We start from the raw sequence: 19,714 nt of genomic DNA on the forward strand, positions 1-19,714 counted from the left end.
ACCACCGTGCTGAAATGGCAGCTGATGTGGACCAGCGAGGGAACGACTTCCGCAGGTGCGAGCGGCTGGACGGTGAAGCAGGCGCGTGGCACCAGCCGCGTTTCACCCGCAGAGGCCACCAGCGCCCCGGGTGACAGTGTGGGGGCCCGCATGGGGCGCTCACTCACCTGCCGCAGCTTGGTCCCCACCATGGAGGCGCTGCTGTCCAGCACGAACACCACATTCTTCGGGAGCGGGGGGAGGTCTCGGGGCGCGAAGTAGTGCACGAAATAGCCATCGAGAACCTGGCGGGGGGAACGCGAAGTAAAAACGGTAGCTCTGGGGACAGGCAGAAAACGAGCGGAAACGGACAGTCTACGCAACTCCTAAAAGTCAAGGACAGCACGAAACCGAGTCTGGGGTCAGACTCCAGACCCGGGGCGCGCGTATCCACGGTCCTGGCCCCTCCGAGAGAAAGAATTGCTAATTTAATCTGCATAAGGATAAAATCGCCCCTTAAAAACGTACCGACTATGTTGACTGACGCAATGTTAATGATCCATCTGCTCCCACCCCGCCTCCCCCACACGGGAAACCGGCTTCCCTGGTAATCTCATTTTTTCCAAGCGTCTTACACGGTGAGACGTCAAGGCGGTCCACATCTGGATGCACATTAATACATCCTAACATTCCCGCCCTGACTCTGGAGCGATCAGACCCAAAGGGGACCAGTCTCTCTTAGTTAAAATTGTAGAAGAACTAAAATTTTAACTTCGTCTAAGACATCACCAGGAAAATTATAGGTTCATTGGCTCTCCAGAAGTAGGAAAGAGACACCGTTAGCCCCCAGCAAGGGGACACCACTAGGCTTTTGGGAGTCACATTTTGGGTAAAAACAGATCTCCTAAGAATCAGAAAGTCCTGTCTCCCTTAGGGAAGCATCAGAATCCCCAGTTCTGAGTCCAACTAAACAGATCGAGCAACTAACAGGAAACAGCAACAACGAACCGCTTACCTGGATGTCCCCAATGCTCTGTGCTCTGTTGACATCATACCTAACGATGAAATCTCCCAAAACGCCGTTCTGGGCGATCTTTGCTTGTTGTACCACACTTGGCTTAAAAAGGACTTTGGCGAAAGTTTCGTTTTGGTTGATAACAGTAGAAGGAGGTGGCCCAGCATCGTCTGTAAACAAAATATAACTTTTGTAAATCTGAATGCGTAAAGGTTTGTATTCTCTACGAACTTCCTCGACTTGGCACTGATAATGTATCACAGTGCAAGAGATATGCAATCATATATTTCACCTTTATGCCTCCTGTAAAATGTTTTCTGATGAGAATATTTAAACACACAAAAGTAGAGAGAAAAATGTATCACAATGCAAGAACTATATTATCATAGATTTCACCTTTATGCCTCCTGTAAAATGTTTTCTTATGAGAATTTTTAAACACACAAAAGTAGAGTAAGACGAACTTCGTGTAACCATCATCCGACTTTGATAATTATCAACTTTTTCGCAATCTTCTGTATGGTTTTATGTATCCCCTCACCGTTTTTTTTGCTAGAACATTTTAAAACAAATCCTACGTGTCGTATTTCATCCATAAATACTTCAGTATGAATCTCTAAGACCTTTTTTTTTTTAACGTAACCACAGGACCATTATCACAAGTAATAAAATTAATGTGCGGTGCTTTATTCTGGTGAAAACCCTGTCTGTATTTAAATTTTCCTGAGGCTTTAGAAAATGCGTTGGAATGGCTGGTTTGTTGGAATTAGGATCAAAGTCCTCACATCATGTGTGGCTTATGTTTCTTAGGTCTCCTTTAATCTACAAGTGTCCTCTCCCAGCTCCTCAACTTTTTTCTACTGCGACATAATTGTGTTGCAAGACACTGCTCATTTGTCCTGCAGAGCTTCTCACATTCTGCATCTCCTGATGGTTTCCTTGTCCCGTCTTTCGACTTTGCCCCCCATTCCCCTGGTTTCCGACCTTGGCTCATACTATAACATCCAGAAAAAGTGCTGATGCCCAGGCCCTGAGCTCATTTAATCAGTCTGGGACACCGCCCGGCCGTCGAGACTTTTAAAATTCCCCACGTGAGTCTAACGTGCAGTCAAGGCTGAGAACCACAGCTCAATCCCCTTGGGGTTCTGACAGGTGGAGCTGGAGGCTTGGTTACACCCAGGTTCAATGCTGTTGGCAAGGACCCCTCACAGGTGATGCTGAGGACTCACTACTTCATCGCATCAGGAGGTACGGAGATCTAGGTGCCTACTTTCAGGGGTGTGAGACCAATGGTGAGTCCAGTGTGGTCAGTCGGATCACCCACGAAGGGAGTTCCTCGCCCACCTTCCATTCATCGTTTTACGAAGCGCTGATGTTTGTCTAGATCCACTATTGCATCAGAGTTGCAAGAGCGTGGTCACTCCTACCATTCCTTCCATATGGAATTCCTCCACAAAGAACACTTTTCCCCCATCAATCCTTTGGTTGCCATACCATACTATTTAAAAAAAACAAATAAACAAACAAAAACGCCTTTCCCAAAGCTTTCCCAGCATGAATCTTAGGATATAAGTTATAATCCCAGAAAGATAAATAGAAAAGTGGATTTTATATGATTTAAGAAAAACAGTGAGATGACAGATTAAGCCACGTACATCACATTTTTCAAGCCTGACCTTCGCTTCCTGTTGGGACACACACAGAATTATTTTTGCAGACTACCCACCTTTATAAATCCAAACGCCATCATGTCTATACGTTTAGCAACAGAAACCCAGATTTTTGAGATCTGCATAAATCATAAAGAATGTGAAAATAAAATGAAGAATTCATAACTATCGCTGTATATGGAGACTTTTTATCCAGACGCTGAATCAGAGTCAGACTTAAAATGGCTCCAAAGCATCTGACCATCTTTTTAAATCTATTAGAGGTGATACCGTAGAGTAAGCTGCCCAGCAATTTTCCATCCCTAATTAGCAAAATAAAGGAAACGAGGCATGATTTGCATGGTGATTTGTATTTAAGAATAAACTTCCTTCTGCTAAGGGTTTATTACTCATTAAAGACAAAGGAAGTTTAAACGTTTCCTTCAACAGAACAGAGACAATGTAGGTGTAACCTTACCAGGAACCACAGAGCAGAACCGAGTCTCCTGGTATTCGCATTTCTCAGGGGCAGGAACCTGGGGAGTGACAACAGAGCTAGCCAGTAGGAGAGTTCGTTCCTGTAGAATGGCAGTTGCCTGGGCGATCACATGCTTCCAACAGATGTGCTCACCTGACGAAGGAGCTGGGCAGATCTCGGAGGCACACTGACAAGTGCCGCCGCCCAGTTCACCTGCCTGGCGGATGATGCTTTAGAACCAATAGATGGGGGGAAAGGAAAAGGAGCTGAAAATAGAAAAGTCCTTGAACTAGTCTTTCTCTCATTGTGGTTACTGGTAAAGCACCCAGAATGATAGGCATGATAACAAACTAGCTGAGAACTCAGGATCATGAGCGAATGAGAAAGGCCTGCATTCATTCCTGGCTCTGCTTCTTATCATCTATGGACTTTGGGTGAGTTGCTAGGCCTTGGTGACCTCATCTGTAAAATGGATTAATAGTCTACCAAACTCACGCTCTGGAAAAGGTTAAGTTATGCAATGTGCTTAGTGCCTTTCTGATTCATGGGAAGCAGCCTTTTTTGCTAATATGATTGTGAACCTGAAATATGTACAGAACAGAAGAAGGACCCAGAGACTAAGTGTAAGACAGTGTCAACCCTGGGACAGGACCTGCCACAAAAAGGCAAGAACTGCAGCTATGCACAATGTAGCTGAGCCTCCCAGTCATTCTGAGCAGAGCGCGAGATACAGAAGAATATTCTCCCTGCTTCCACCGACATAAGCTCAAGGAGCAGCACTACTCATCTGAGGTAACTGAAGAAGATCAGTGGGTACCTTTGCGGGTGAGGAAAAAAAGAGTATAAGTGCCTCTTGGAGTGGTGGAAATACTCTGTCTTGACCCGGAAGGAGTCGTGTGGGTGTATAGATAAGTAAAAATTCATCGAGCTGTACACATAAAGATGCATACACTTCATCTTATGTATATTCCAAAATAAAAATTTAAAGTCATTGGGAGCTGGGTAGCGGAATAGATTAGGCATGTTCAGAGTAATTCCAGCTGGCAGAACTCAATCCAGTTGAATAGAGTCAGCGACAAGCGTTTTTCACGCAGCATCAGGAAGCTCTAAGAAAGATGACCCATTGGCAGAGGCTGCCTTCACGACTCATCCCATCAGAAGAGTTTGAGCCAACCCTGGGTGACTCAGTCACCTGCAGGCATGGTGCGGAGCAGCTGTCACACGTGGTCTTGAATCAGCAGCATCAGCATCACCTGGGGACTTGCTGGAAACACAAATTCTTGGGCCCATCCAGAAACTCTGCAGGTAGGACTCAGAAAGCTGTATTTTAGCAAGACTTCCAGGTGTTTCTGGCTCCTGCACAGAGACACTGGCCACATGCCTTTGATGGATGTAAATGGCCGGGTCTAGAAGGTTTCCAAGTAACATTCTACATTACTGTAATTAGATGTGACTCTTTGTCTTTTTTTTTTTTTTTCTGCCTACAGCACCCGGTCTTCCTAGGTGGTCTCCCATTCAAGTACTAACCAGGCCCAACTCTGCTTAGCTTCTGAGATCAAATGAGATTGGGCGTGTTCGGGGTGGCGTGGCCGTAGACAGATGTGACTCTTTATGCTGTTAGCATGTACCTTCTTCTTGTTTCAAATCTCTCTCACTGAAATGCTCTTTAAAATGACCCTGAATCAATACCATTCATGACTGAATGAAAGCACTGAGGATTAAAAAGTATAATTTCTCTCTTCATAATTCATTTGACTAGGCTCTTTGATATAAGTCATGAGAAAGGATAGTGTATTATTATTTGGTTTCCTATTGACCTCGATGGTTGCTAGTTCCTGATGCAAATTCATGAGATTCCTCTAAATGGGCTTATTTCATCTGCCCAAATTGTGGGTTGATTCCCAGTTTGGTCACTCACCAAGAGACCGAGCCCCCAAGGCTGACTTCCACCCACTAAGAACGAGACAGTCGATGTGGCCCGTGAATTTTCTACTCTCAATCAAAAAAAAAAAAAAACTTGGCTGGGAAAAATTCCAGATTCATCGCTCTAAAAAATAAAATCCTTCTCTTTATTGGAAGAAGAAAAAAACATTTTGGTCAATGAGGTTAGTGTGTAGGCTGCCCGACCACGACCGACCGAAATGCCAAAGCAGAATGACGGACACTCCGGCGTTTCCAGACCGCGAACCGGGGCTCACGGCACCGATGCCGCAGGACGGCTCATCGGCCCCAGGAGCGGGGCCCTCGGCAGTCACGCCCCGCGTTCTGAAGGTGATGGAGAGCACAAGGGGAGGCTGGGCTCGGGCCAGCGGAGCCAGACGCTGACCTACTTTCCTAATGGGAACCCACGTGTCTGCTCGTCCTGCTGGTTTTCTCTCCTTCGTGTCCCCCTCCGAGTTGGGGGCCGGGGGGAGGGTGAACTGTGACAACTGCCCCGAACTGGAGGAAGCAGAGTCTTCTACTGCCATCCCCTGTCTTGATCCAGGCAGCGTTGGTCTCATGCAAGATGACCTTCAGTCGCACACATTCGCCTCCGGGGCACCTTTGGGAATGGTCGCTAATGGCTCTCTCCATCCCTCCGCCCTGCTTCTCAGGTCACTGGCGTTCCCACGCTGCATGCTGCTCTCTTCCTGTCTAAAACCCAGTATTTTCAAACGAGGAAATACGTATGATTTTAGAGGCCACGTAATACTGAGTTTGGGCTCTAGAGTTCGACAGACTCAAAATGACTGACGAGATCTCCGAGCCTCACTCAGTTCCACGTCTGTTAAATTGGAGAATCCACATCGTAGAACCGTGTCAGAATCAAGCGAGATCACATATACAAGGCACTGAGCTTGGTGCCTGGCACACAGTAGGTACACAACACGCATTAGCACCCCCAGCCTCTTCCCAGAAGGAGCTTCTAGTACTCTCTGCCTAGGATAAAAGGCAACTCACGAGTTTAAAATACGCTTCAAAAACAAATACTTCACATTTTCTCATAACAGGTTTATCTATAGCACTGAGAGCTCAACGGAAACAAATATTCATTATTTGCAGAGGCAAAAAAGGCACATCATAATAAACATTCTTAACGGGAACCCAGGAATGTTGACACAGAGAACAACCTCTATAAAGCATAACGCAGTTAGTGGCTTCCCAAGGCCTCCCTGAAATTATACACAGAATTTTGCAGGAAAGCAGGCATGTTTATTTTTTTTTTTGCTGGAGAGACCATCCATAGCTTTCATCACACTCTCCAAGGACCCAAAAAAAGGTAAGAACGATGTAGAAAAGAGCGATTAAACATTCCTCCCACTGAGTCTGTCCTGTAGTGACAGGCACTGTATGTATTTTGTGTCAAGGGTGAAGAAAATAAAAAGTATGTCCTCTGTTTTGTCCTAGAAAATGGATGTTATTCACAAATAAACATTCACCTCCTAGACGACAGCACGGGGGAAAAAGGAAGCCAACTGCTACGTAAAATGTCTAAAGGTGAAAAGATTTAGGCACAAAGAACCACGGTCAAGGACATCGGCTGGAAGCTCTGCCCCTTTGGGTCAACTGACAGAGGGATTTCCTGGCCTCTGCTTCCTGTGGGCCCCGGGGCTGCCTGCAGTTGGAGAAAAGCAGCCAACACCTGGTGATTTTACAAAAGGATGTCCAAACAAACACTGTCTGCTCATTTCCCCTTGGAAAAGGGGCTGAATTGTCTATGTTTGTTTACATAACCCACTCACCTGGGCTCCAGTGGGGAGATTTCTCAAATACAGGGCAGAAATAAATACCACGGATAATTGGGCAACTGGCCCTTGATGGTAGCAAGAAAGTCCTAATTCAAGCAAATCAGCAGAATATTAAAAATGATGGGCGTGGAACCTCCAGCACAGTGACTGCAGATGGCGATACTGTGAGGCACAGTCGAAAGTTGCTCAGGGAGGAGATCTAACAAGTTCTCGTCATGAGGAAAAAAATTCTGTTACGATGCATGGTGCCGGATGTTAGCTAGACTATTGTGGTGATCAATTTTCAATATATACAAATAGCACATCATTATGTTGTACATCTGGGACCGATATAATGTATATTCTTTACATCTCGATTTAAAACAACTATTGGCTAGGTCTCGGGGGAAAAAAAAGTGGTAGATTTGAGGCTATGAAGATGAGAAAGAATTTGGTTAAATACCTTACGTCCCGTATTATATATATTTTTCTTACCGGAAGAGAGCTTTCTTCCCTATATCGATATTTGGTATCTTACATCCTCTGGGGAGATAGCGTCATACAGATATGACAGCAACACACAGCATGGAATAATGATGCAAACTTACGGCTGAAGGAGTTCAGATTCGACTCTGTCGCTTTAGAGCTAAATGGTGTTTGCCCAAATGTCTTAGCAAATTAGGTTTTTTCACTACTTCCTCGATGCTCTTTCTTCTCAAAACAATACATTACTGAGTGCCAGCTTTCCCTGTTGGATTGGCTCCCACGAGAACTATGCGTGAACGAGAGCAGCTACCTCACACATTCTACAAGCAGCGACCTGCTGACAACATGCACTATCCCTCCCCAATGTCATTTCGTGTCCTTCGAAGACCTCGACCCCCACCTGCCCTAAGTACTTGACAGTGAACCAAATGGAGGCCCATCCAAAGCGGTGCTAGAGCACCAAGGAGTATAAGATCGAGAGATTTCCATTAAATACCTCTGCGCTGTCTTCGCGCATGCAGGAAGACACGGCCCAGTCGTCGGGAAAACCCGGGCATTATTTTATAGACCCAACCTTACAGAGGGTTTTTTCCTTTTCAATGTATTCAAAATTGCCAACTCTCCACACCCATTAGAATGGCTACTACCAAAAAACAAACAAACAAACAAACAAAAACAAAAACTCAGAAAATAACAAGTTGTTGGTGAGGATGTGGAAAGATTGTTACCCCCGTGCACTACTGTCAACGTGGAATGTAAAATGCACCGCACCCCCTCAGTAAGTTACAAATAGAGCTCCCCCACGGTCCGGCAGCTGTACTTTGGGATGGATGTGTGCTGCACAGAATCCAGATCTCAAAGGCCCTACACAGCAGGTTAACAGCCGCACAGTCTCCAGTCAGAGGTGACTCACAGCAGCCAAGAGGTGGGAGCAACGCCACCAGTGTCCTTCGGCAGGTGAGCGGATAAACGAAACACGGTCTAGACACGCAAGGGAATACTGCTTGGCCATGAAAGTGAGGCCATCCGGCCACGTGCCACAGTGTGAGCGAACCTCAAGGACAGTATGCTGAGCGTGGTGGCTGCCAGGGGCTGGGGGACCGGGGTTGTGCTGCCGAATGGATCGAGCTTTGGTCTGGGAAGACGAAAACGTTCTGCAGACGGGGCGCACAACGGTGTGACCAAACTCAACGCTATGACCTGTGCGCTCAGAAACGGTTAAGACGGCAAGTTGAACGTTCTGTGCTTTTTACCACGGTTGAAGACTTTCTTTAATTTCTAACGATCGCCGACTCTGAGCTCTTCAAGGGCAGTGACGAGGCGGTGGACGCTGTCAGCTTCCAGGCACCTAGTCCAGTGGCAGGGACGTGGTGACAGCTCCAGACAAGCTCGCTGAGCACCCACCGTGGAGGAGGCTCGCCCGTCGGCACGCGGCTGGCGGAGGGGTCGGAGAGCCGTCCGAGAGGGTCGTCTTGCAAGTGTTTTGGCGCGTGTGGTTCAAGCTCTTGGTAACCCATGTCACGTGCCCTTGACCTACCCACCTCCAGTTTCAGCGTCAGCTCTGGGGGACAGTACCAGAAGCCCAGACAACACCCCGCCTCACACACCAAACTAAGATGGCAAGAAAAGGGAAGAAGCAGTGAGGCCTCCCGGAGGAGAGCAGGCTGCTCACCAACGTCAAGTTAAAGAGAGAAGGTCACCCTCCCGGGCCTCTCTGAGTCATCCTACTCACAGCTGGCCCTGATTGAACTACAGCCATTGTCAGAACAAACAAAATAACATGGTTTCTTATCTCGGTATTAAAAACCAAACAAAACAAAACCAACTATGGAGCCAAATGATTCATACCTGAATCATTTCTGCACTGGATAATGCTGGAAACCCTCACGTAACCACCAGATTCTTTCCTGGCAAACGCGCAGAGGCCAAACCGGGCCATGCCCTTCCAGCTGCAGAGTGGGGACGGGGTGTGGGGTGGACAAGGGAACTGGAACTGGCTGAATGGCCGTCGCGAGGCAGCCCTCGGACAGGACGAAGCTGCCGGATTTGGCGAATAAGACAGGATGCCCAGGCACATTTAAGTTTCAGATAAACAACAAGTGATCCTTTTTTTAGTGTAAGGACGTCACAGATAATGCGCAGGATGATACTGTTTATCTGAAAGTCAAATGTAACATCCTATATTTTATCTGGCAATCCTGGCAAAGGAAGAAGAGATCCAGATTTCTGCAACGAGTGTTTTAGAGCCAAAGTCTGTCTCTTCATCCCTCCTGCACTACAAAATGAGAGCTACACCCAAGATCTGGCAAAATGAACCACCTTAAACCAGAAAAGTGTCGAAACCCCAACAGCATTTTCGTTGCCCACAACTATTATTCCTAAGTGACAAATACTCATGCTATGGCCGGCACCATGCTGGGTACCTAGAATACAATCCAAAGAAAATCTTCAAAACAGAAGGCAGAGTCCTGAGGTTAACAGACCGAACAAAGAAAAACATGATTTTAGAACAGATTCAATCGACCCCTTCTTGGGCGTCTCCTGAAGTACAAGACGCAGTGTGAGTCTCCAGTCAGAGGTGACTTTTCTTACAGGATATGGGGTTGCAAGGGTCACCAACTTCATCTTCCAACACGAAGGTAGTAAAACTGTATTTTGAGTGGTTCTCTTCTTTTCAATTAAGTGTCCTCGGTTCTTAGGATTATTCGAAGGTCAACGTTTTATTAGACGCTTACACAGGCGTGAAGCAATTAAAAGCGGGCCGTAGCCAGAAGTCCCCCAAGTCCTACCATTTGGTCTCCTTAGGCCTGGAAAGGAGGCAGAGCTCACCCCGGAGAATGCAGCACATACCACTTCCAGGGCCCCCCGAAGACGGTGGGGTTCTAACGCACTAAAATGCATCTTTTTTTTATGTTTTTGAGGTAAAAGTCACATGACACAAAATTAACCACTTAAAAGTGTACAGTCCAGCGGCATGCAGTACACTCACGATGTCGTGCAACCGCCAGCTCTATCCAGCTGCAAAACGTTTTCATCACCCCAAAGAAAACCCTGTAACCATGAGCAGTCGCCCCCCGCGCCCCCACCCCGCACTCAGGCCCTGGCGACCACCGTGCTGCTTTCCGTCTCTATGCGTTTATGCATTCTGGACAGTTCACATTAGTGGAACCACACGACACGTGGCTCTTTCGTGCCTGGCTTCTTTCACGTAGCATCGTGCGGTCAAGGGTCCCCCGCGCTGTAGCCGGTGTCGGTGCTGCCTCATCCGTTGATGTCCCGCCGTGGGGACACACCACGCTGGTGTGTTCGTCTGTTCGCCGATGGACGTTCGGATCGTTTGCACCTTTTGGGTCCTGTGGCTAGTGCTGGTACGGACATTTACGGTCAAGAATTTCAGTACCCGTTTTCAATTCTTTTGCGCATACGCTGAGAGAAATCAAAAATATAGTTATCTGGGAAATCTACGTTTAACTTTGTGAAGAACCGTCAAACTTTTCCACAGTGGCTGCACCATTTTACATTCCCACCAGCAGTACACGAGGGCTCCAATTTCTCCACATCTTTGCCAAAACTCATTTTCCATTTTTTATTCTTCCAGCTGTCCCAGTGCGTGTGAAGTGATATTTCATGTGGTTCTGATTTGCATTTCCCTAATGACTAATGGTCTTGAATATCTTTTCATATGCTTGTTGGCCATCTGTATATCTGCTTTGGAGAAACGTCTATTCAAGTCCTTTGCCCGTATTTTAATTGGGTTGTTTATCTTTTTGAGCTTGAATTCTAAGAATTTTTTTATATAGTCTGGACACGAGACTCTTATCAGGTATATGATTTGCAAATCTTTTCTCCCGTTCCATAGGCTGTCTTTTTAGAACCATTTTTAAGAGCCGATGCTGATCCTCTCTCTTTCTTTTGTATTCTTGAGTGTGGGGTACCTGTCAGGGATGATGCAGGCACTGGGAGGACACAGAGGCCGTCACAAAAGTCTCCTTGTGCCTGAAACTAAAATTTCCTTTTTAATGTCAAATTAGGATGATATCACACGGGTCCCTCAGCTTTGACAGAGAGTATGAGTTGAGATTTCTTGGGAACTGTGGCCGGGAGGCTTAGAAACAGAGTCAGTGGCCCAGAAAAAGTCTTGGGGAACAGAGGAGTAGAAACTAACACCAAATAATGCTCAAACACAAGAATTCAGGCCGATGGACACAGCTGGGTTGCAGGTAGACACGAAGCCAGCCTGCAGTTGGCACCTTGCCTCAGTGGAGGGGGGCGGGAGAGACTGGGGGAAAGGGCAGGAGAGGAACAGCCCCCATGGGGCCAGGAAGCCATGGTGGGGACCACAGAAAGCAGAGAAGCTCTCATGACACCAAAATGCACAGAACAATTACATTCGGCTTTTCCGAGAGAAGACGGGATACCGCGTTCGATGAGCTTGGGGCGCTTTAGGGTGACTGCAGCAGCCCCACTGAGGTGGCCAGCTGGTACTTTTCCATCTCGAGGTTCTACCTCGATGAGCGGAAGCTGGCGATGGGGCGAGGTTATTTCCCACCAACTGCGTGAGTAATTCTACGCTGGCCTGCATCCAACAGTACACACGAGTCAGTAGAAAAGATGCACATTTTAACAAGGATCAAAAGTCACAGAATCCGGAGGGCTCGTGAAATTAAAGAAATAATCCTGTTTGACAGCTGCTTCTGGAGGTCAAGATCCTGACATAGTTAATATCCCTAAACTCTACCAAGAAGTCCAAAGTCCAAAGTAAGAGCTCTTAACATTTACTGAGCTGCAGAATAGCAGGCAGTGCTTTCTAAAAATACAGTTATCTACAATCTACAGTCGGAAAGTGGATTAGTGGTTGGCTGGGCCTGCAGTGGGGACAGGGCGTGACTGCAAAGAGATATAAAGAACTTTTTGGATTGACAACTATTCTAAAATTGGACCGTGATGATGGTTGTGCAACTCTACAAGTACACTAAAAATCAAGGGATTATACAACTAAAATGAGTAACTCTTATGCTATGTCAACTAAGCCTCAGTAAAACTTTTTTTTTTTTTAAAGCAAAGATCCTAAAGGATAAACTGTAAAAGTGATAGTATCCTAAGTGTTTAGTGGTAGAAAAAAACATTCAGTATTATTCTTTAGGTTTACAAATAAGTAAATGTTTATGTTAAAAGCACCAGATATTTTTTAGTTTCTCACTTAAGTTCACAGATATCACACCTCAAAATACAGTTAACTGGGGTTTCACCCCCATAAATTCTAATTCGAGTGTTTGAGGTAGGACTCAGGCGTCCGTTTTTTTTGTTGTTGTTATTGAAACCTGTCTGGGTGACTATAGGGTATAGCCAGGTTTGAGACCTGCTCATTAAAACAGGCAAGGTATCTTATTTCTTACTTTATCTCATTTTATTTTATTCCTAGCCATTTGGGATCTCATCACAAATGAAAACTTCCTGTCCCCCTCCCCCCACGTAAAAAAAAGTTTAGAATTGTAGAAAGGGCAGTAATTTGGGGGGCATGGGATAAGAAGAAGTTTGAAATTTTAAAGAGAGCGAAATAACCAGCCTTGAACCGATCACATAGATGGAATACCTATCTCGATGTTTCCTTCAGATGATCATGCATCATTCCAGGAAAGTCTGAATTTCAAACATGCTTTCCATTGAGCCCATCGACCATCAAAATATCTTAGGGGAGAGGAAGTGGGAGTTGGGGGGAGGAGAGAGCGGGTTCTGTCTTTTACTGCCCCGTAGTCTGTCATCTTTTTGATTCTGAACCCTGTGTTGCGTAAGTTACGTGAGCTCTGAGGACACGAGTTAACCATTTTAATAATCCAGAGTGTAGAATGCCTGGGCTTCTAAATGACACCTCACGGAATTAACTTATAGACTGAGAAGGAGCCTGTGAATCTGCGATTCTGTAGCCGTGGGCCCGATCCTGATGTGTCAGGAAAGTAAACTGAGGTAAAGACAGACGCTCTTGCATTTAGCCTCGCTTTGTACTTGTAACTAGGGAAAAAAAAACTGAGAATTTGCACCCACGCCCTCAGTGTTTGGCAAAAGCTTCCTTAGGGCTATAAATCTTGTTACATAAATCTTGTCTCACAGATCGAGATAATGCTGAGTCCCGTATCTTAGCGCATAACCCTCCTCATCTAGAATCGCGGCCCTAATGATGAGAATGGGCCCAGTGGCCAGAGACGCGCTCACGGCCATCCCAGAAGTCTGACTTCCCGACGCGGCCCCATCCGCCCGAGGAATGAGCTGGCTGGCGCGGGCCGCGCTCACGTAACCACAGTCCGTGTGCATCACAAGGCCAAGTCCACTCTGATCCCTGCCCCGGATTTGGAAACACGCACGAGCATCCAGACAGACATCACGTCTGGGCCTATGCCCGCAGGGCTGGCACCTTGCAGGAACAGACAGCGGAGCTCTGAGAGGTGGGGATGAGCAGCGAAGAAGGCCCCCCTGCACTGCGCCTAGCCCCGGAAACTCCTGTGAGGCTCCACGCTCAGGGCGGGGGGCAGGAGGGTGACATCTGCTCTGCTACAAGCAGCTAAAACAACAATTTTCTTAAAAATAAACGGGTCTCCAGAGATCAAGCGTCTGGAAAAATTCCTGTGAGACTCTCTCAAGCCTCGAATGTAAACAGTAAGCAACTTTTCAGCCAACAGTCAGAATTCAACCCCCCTCCGGCCCCCACCAACATAACACACGCACCGCAGCCTCTGAAGAGTCACAGGGGTCTGAGTGTGAGGCCAGACATATCTATCTCGTTACTGCGGCAAGACCACCCTCAGCACCGGCTGAGCCCTGGGCACTCACCCAGACACGCACGCAGCCCTGAGATCCTACCAGCCATCGGAGGCCCCCCACCCCCTACTACCCCGCCCCAAACACACTTCCTTCCCGCAGGTCCACACAGAAAAATTTCCCTACGAATGATGATCAGGAAGAAAAGCAATTTAAAATCATTCTTTGTTACTCATTTGGTGGTATTATTATTATTATTATTATTATTTGCTTTTCTTCTCTAATTTGCAGACACTTATTTAGCTATTTACTCTTTAAAAGCATTGTAAGGAGACAAAGGTTAATCAGGCACAGACCTGCCTTCGAAATCATTCATGATACAATTTGCAAAGGAAAAGGTAAATGTAAGATGATAATGATCATAACAATACTTATCAAGCCCCTTCTCCGGGCCAGGCGCGTCCCGCACACTGTCACGGCCCAATGACCTTGACAGTCACCTTCCCTGTTTTGCCAACGTGGACGCTGAGTCTTACGGGGTCTGGGTAATTCTTCTCAAGGTTACAGTGAATAACTGACCTAGCACCCATTATCCACACGCGGGGCTGCTCGCAGGACGGAGGAACGGTGTACTGGATCCCACGCCATTTCTGAATGTCAGATACCTTGACTCTATTTTTCCATCGGATCCGGATTGAGAGGATCGAACTCAGTGTTTGCAGTCGGCACACAGTAAAAAGCCTGAGTCCCCCAGTGTTTGAGGGGAAACGGCTTCCCACGTGGAGAGTCACTGACGAAACTGTGTGCCGGGCGAGGAAAGTGAATTTTCCACACTGTTTGTTCTTCCACGGACCAGCTCCGGGTCTGGACCATGTTCGCATTCCGTTAAATCAGGACATGCCTCCACGCTCCTTCCTGAACATTCTATTCGTACCTGAGTATTCTTGCACAAAAAGCCTCCACAGGCCGCTCCCTCGCAATCCCAGGGCTTGAATTAAGATTCCTCATGTTCGCTTATCACTTAGCGTTTGCCTGACCCCAATGTCACGGTGATCTGAAATCTTGTCGCTCCGATCCTGGTGCGATTTTCTTTGACACGTCTGTCCTGTTATCCGATGTGAACATCAAGCCTTACCGGTATTACAGGATAAGGCCCAACACAATGAATATTTAATATAAACTACTAATTTTGAAAATAGGTTTTTAGGAACTGATTCTGCAATCCCTCACCCCTAGTATAAAACGATTATTTTATATAACTTTCTAGTCTTTTGTCGACTTCATATTTAGCAAAGCTAACACAGTTAACATTGTAGTGTGTGCACGATTGTGTCTTTTTTTCCTCGTCATACGCCGAATTGTTTTTATAATCATATTTTACCAGTCACGTCTATACGGCTGAAGATGGAGGATGATGGAACATTTTTGCTTACAAATATCATGCACATACCATTCCCAACATTTCAGATGCCTCCCCAGGTTAGATTCCCAGAAGTGAAATTGCTATGGCAAAAGATGTCGACATTTTTTAATCTCCTGATGGAGCCTGGCAAGGGGCGCCATCTGTTTTATCGACTTCTCTAAAGCCAGCGCCCGGCTCCGGGGGACCACGAGACCCGGGCGCACCCCGTAGGGCACTCACCTTCCGCCCTCCCGCTGGGCCTGTGCCTGGTGTCGTGCAGAGGCAGCACCTCCAGCGATGAGAGGCCGGATCTCTCCAGAATGTTCACCTCCACCGTCAGCCTCCCCACCAGCTGCTGGGGTCGCACGCTGACCACGTGCTCGTACTTCCCAAGCCGCCTCTGCAACAGCTCTTCGTAAGTGAGGAGGAAGACAGCCTTGTCCTTGCTGGGGATCACCGCGGAGGCTCGGAACGTGTCAGTCCCCTTCTCCCTGCAAGGAGGGGAAAGGGAACGCGGGGTCGGAGGGAGCCTGGTCCCCTCTGGTCCCCTCTGGTCCCCCTGGGGGCAATCAGACCCTCTGAGAGCCCTTAGAAATCAAAAATAAGAGTTAGCGTTGGGAGGAGAGGTCAGGCCTGGGGAGGAGGGCAGAGGGGGAAGGGGACACTGAAATGGGGGGCCGCTGGAAAAGAGTGCCTTGGGGTCAAGATGCGACTCGCGTTCTCTTTGCCGGGATGACGGAAGATCCCGGTATCTTGAAGATCCTGGTATTTCACATGTGAGGTGTTTACACCTTGTCAAGGCGTGAGGTTTCTACACGTTAGTAAAGTCGGGCGGATGTGTTGAGGGGAAGTTCGCAGAGCGTGTAATAAATTCAACCCATCCCAAATGCCTTCGGTACTCGAAGTGAGGGCTGTCTGATTCCAGACGGCAGGCTGACCATGAAAGGGTGGAACCAGAGGAATAAGGTGGCGGGAGCAACCGCCGGCGCGTAGGGACATTTCAGAACCTTCCCAGCAGACGTGGGGGATTGAGCAGAGGGAGCGTTGCCCGGCTCAGGCTGTGAGGGAAGGGGCTGCCGCAAAGGAGAGACCCACAACCGTCCACGGGACGCCAGAGACTGTGGGCTCTGGGTCAGCAGGACACAGGGGCTGCGAGTGAGAAGGGCCAAGGGGAGGAGGACCGCAGGTCCACACGGACACGAGTGACAAAGGCGTCAGGCTTCCTGCGCGCTTCCCAGAGCTGGAAAGAGACGCAAGTGTTAACACAGAAAAGTTTCCTTGAGACCTAGGCAGAATGAATGAAAAAAAAAAGAAAGAAAGAAAATTTTGGAACATTGGGTGGAGCAAGCAAATAAAAGGGACGGAGAGAGACCCCATGTGATGTGTCATTAGTAAGAGAGGACACGGCAAGGCACGGGAGCGATGTCTTCGAAGTTCGGATGGTAAATTATTCTGAACCTCGAATTCCACACGCAATCGACATTTCAGTCGAGGCCTCGGAGAGGCTGCCTCTCACACCCCCGTTCTGAGGAACTGGCTTCAGAAAGTTCTCCAGCAAAGTGAAGGCGAAAACCAAGAGAGAGGCAGATGTGGGACACCAGAATGAAACCGACTCCGAGGAAAATGAAAACACATCCCAGGGCAGACGCTGTGTGTGTGACAAGGCTGCGAAGCAATGACAGTCGCCCAGGGACCTGGGGACACGCACTCTCTCAACGTTTCGTGGCTCTGGAATGAGGACATCTCCCCACCCAGTGATGCCTCCCAGCTGCTGTTGGTGATGACATGGATGGCAATGCTTATGGAAACTTTGGTCACAGCTGTTCATTTAGTCCCCATTTCAAATGAGTTATGCATCTTCCTAGATGTTATTAGTGACAAGTTGAATTTGTCTCACAAGAAAGACGAATACAAACTCCAGGAAAAACAGAAATGTACGTGTCGTGATCCAACTGAAGAAACTGTGGCATAATTCTGAACAATCTGTGCATCGTAAGGAAACGGAATCCCGATGAAGCCCATGTGACAAGGACCACGTGGGACCCACTTGGGACACTCTAACAAAACTGGGTTTCAACAGCCTGACGCGGCAAGGACACCACATACCAGAGGCATCGTGGAGCATCTTACCAAGCCAAGGAGCAACGGTGGGAAGGGTGGAGTGGGGCTGAAATTAAATAACACGGTGTCTGGAGACTCAAAGAAAAGCAGAGTGATGTGTAAAGCGTTTACCATCAGCCTGGACTGAGACGCAAACTCAAGGGTCTCTGTCCTCGGGAACTGGGTAAATTAAGATCAATGTGACCTTTGCGTCCGGCAACCCTTCATCGAAGGCTGTGGACCTCGGCTGATTTTTGTATCAAAGCGAAGCCATGACTCACAGGTTCCATTCTCCCTAACAGGGTTTCCAACCATCTATGACTTTAGAGAACAAGCTTTCTCAAAGCCACGTCCTTTTATTAACGAACAAAACCAGTTTACACATTCACATTTTAGCTGGATACTAAGGACACTTTCCTTCCGAGGGGTTGGTGGAGAGAGAAAACCAGTCTGAGTATATACCTACCAGGTGGCTCTGCAGTTAATGTGACTTGCGTTATCACTGAGAATAAATGCCATTTACTGGTTTTTCGATGTTTAGGTTCAGTTCACAGACAAAACAAAAAAAAAATGCAAATATTAAAATGCAAAGAAGGAGCGATGACGTATTATTAATGATAAGTAAAAATTATTAAGTAAAAATTTGCAATGCAGAGGACAAACGGGAGTATTGTAATTATGCGAAATCCTCAGCCTTCGCAGCAGAGGATCGACGGGTCATGCCTGATTTTTATCGAGAAACCTTTAAAGAGCAAGACTATCACCTAGGAAGACCAGGTGCTGTCGGCGTCAAAAAAGAAAAATTAAAAAATAAGGGATTGTAAGCCGACGAGGTCCTTGCAATCAATCTGTGAGGTCAACCAAGGGTTGCCTCGCCTAAAAAAAAAAAATTAAAAATTAAAATAAAAATTAAAAAGCAAGACTATCGTGATATTTAGCGTTAGGGAGATAACTACACAAAACTACAGAAATATCAGATGTTTCTAGGAAGTGAAAACTGGGGAATGGGGGTGTTAAAATGTTCTTTGTAATTAAGCCTTTAGCTACCCTATCGTTAATGAGATAGATTTAATTATCATGATGATAAAATAGAAAGAAAATAAGACGATCGAGACGGCTAGGCAAAGGGGTAGAACATCCGACGCTTCGCTGAAGCGACTTTTTCATTCCTTAGCTGCGTGGCACTTACCCGTCATCTTCTGCGGTCTTATTCCTTCTCTCTTTCACCTTACTGCCATTCTCCTTCTCTCTCTCTGTAATTTCTCCCTGAAACACCTTGTCTCCGATAAGCCTGGAACAGAAGAGGCAGCTGTGTCACCCGCTTGCAGTTCCAAGACAGACGTGAACGTGGATCCCATCACCATGACACCAGAAAACATTTTCATTTGCCCCTCGGGTATGCGAGAACTACATTCCAGACCAGGGCGCTACCCTTGGATCATCTTGTCATTCTAGGGCAATTTTCAACAGGACCGAATGGTGCGACCCAGCCCATGGGCCTCTGCGATTCCCCAGGCAGCAGTCAGAAAAGCGGCTCAATCATGACCACCGACGACTCACCGACTTGACTCTCGCCCAGGCCTAAAATGCAAACCAAACACCTGCCCTGTTTTCAGATCTTAACTCCTTAGTTCAAAGTTTCATGCTGTCTCACCACTCACATCTCAGCTTAAACACCGCCTCTTCCGAGCCACCTGCCCGCCTTGCCCCTTGAGCCTATCTGCCATCTTCAAAGCATCTGCTCCTGTCTGCGATTGCCTCGTTCGCTGATTTGCTTACTTATTATTACAGGATTTCTGGAGCAGAGCAGAAGAATGCCTGGCCCGGAGCGGGCACTCATTTGTTGGTTAAAAAAAGAGAAAGAGGAAAATAAGGGGAAATGGAAAGAAAGAAGGAAGGGAGGGAGGGAGGAAGGGAAATGGAAGAAAAGAATCAGCCTTCTGACCCATGTACCATTCACTGGGAAATAAATTCTCAGGGCCATAGATATGGGCCACGCGCCACCTCAGGCTCACCCAGACTGCCCCACATAGAAATCTTCGTTCCAGGCCTCTGACCACATGTCACCTACATAGTGAAGTTGGTGATGAAAGCTGCGGCCGGAATCTGCATCAGAAACTCAACGTCCTGGTCCTCCGATGCCCG

At 47.2% G+C, this 19,714-nt stretch overlaps 1 protein-coding gene and 1 pseudogene across 1 annotated transcript in view; both read right to left on the reverse strand.

Moving 5' to 3' along the window:
- ITIH5 (inter-alpha-trypsin inhibitor heavy chain family member 5) overlaps nt 1–19,714 on the reverse strand; it is a 59,591-nt gene that overhangs the window by 24,757 nt on the left and 15,120 nt on the right. The window contains 5 exon segments of the mRNA XM_025043395.1: nt 168–284; nt 995–1,164; nt 15,710–15,960; nt 18,759–18,860; nt 19,641–19,714. The exon segment at nt 19,641–19,714 is cut by the window's right edge and continues 66 nt beyond it. Coding sequence (XP_024899163.1) covers nt 168–284; nt 995–1,164; nt 15,710–15,960; nt 18,759–18,860; nt 19,641–19,714 — 714 coding nt within the window.
- On the reverse strand, nt 4,600–4,718 carry LOC112475760 (annotated as a pseudogene).

This window comes from Pteropus alecto, unplaced genomic scaffold (assembly GCF_000325575.1).
Source record: "Pteropus alecto unplaced genomic scaffold, ASM32557v1 scaffold11, whole genome shotgun sequence".
In the NCBI taxonomy this organism is placed as follows: domain Eukaryota; kingdom Metazoa; phylum Chordata; class Mammalia; order Chiroptera; family Pteropodidae; genus Pteropus; species Pteropus alecto.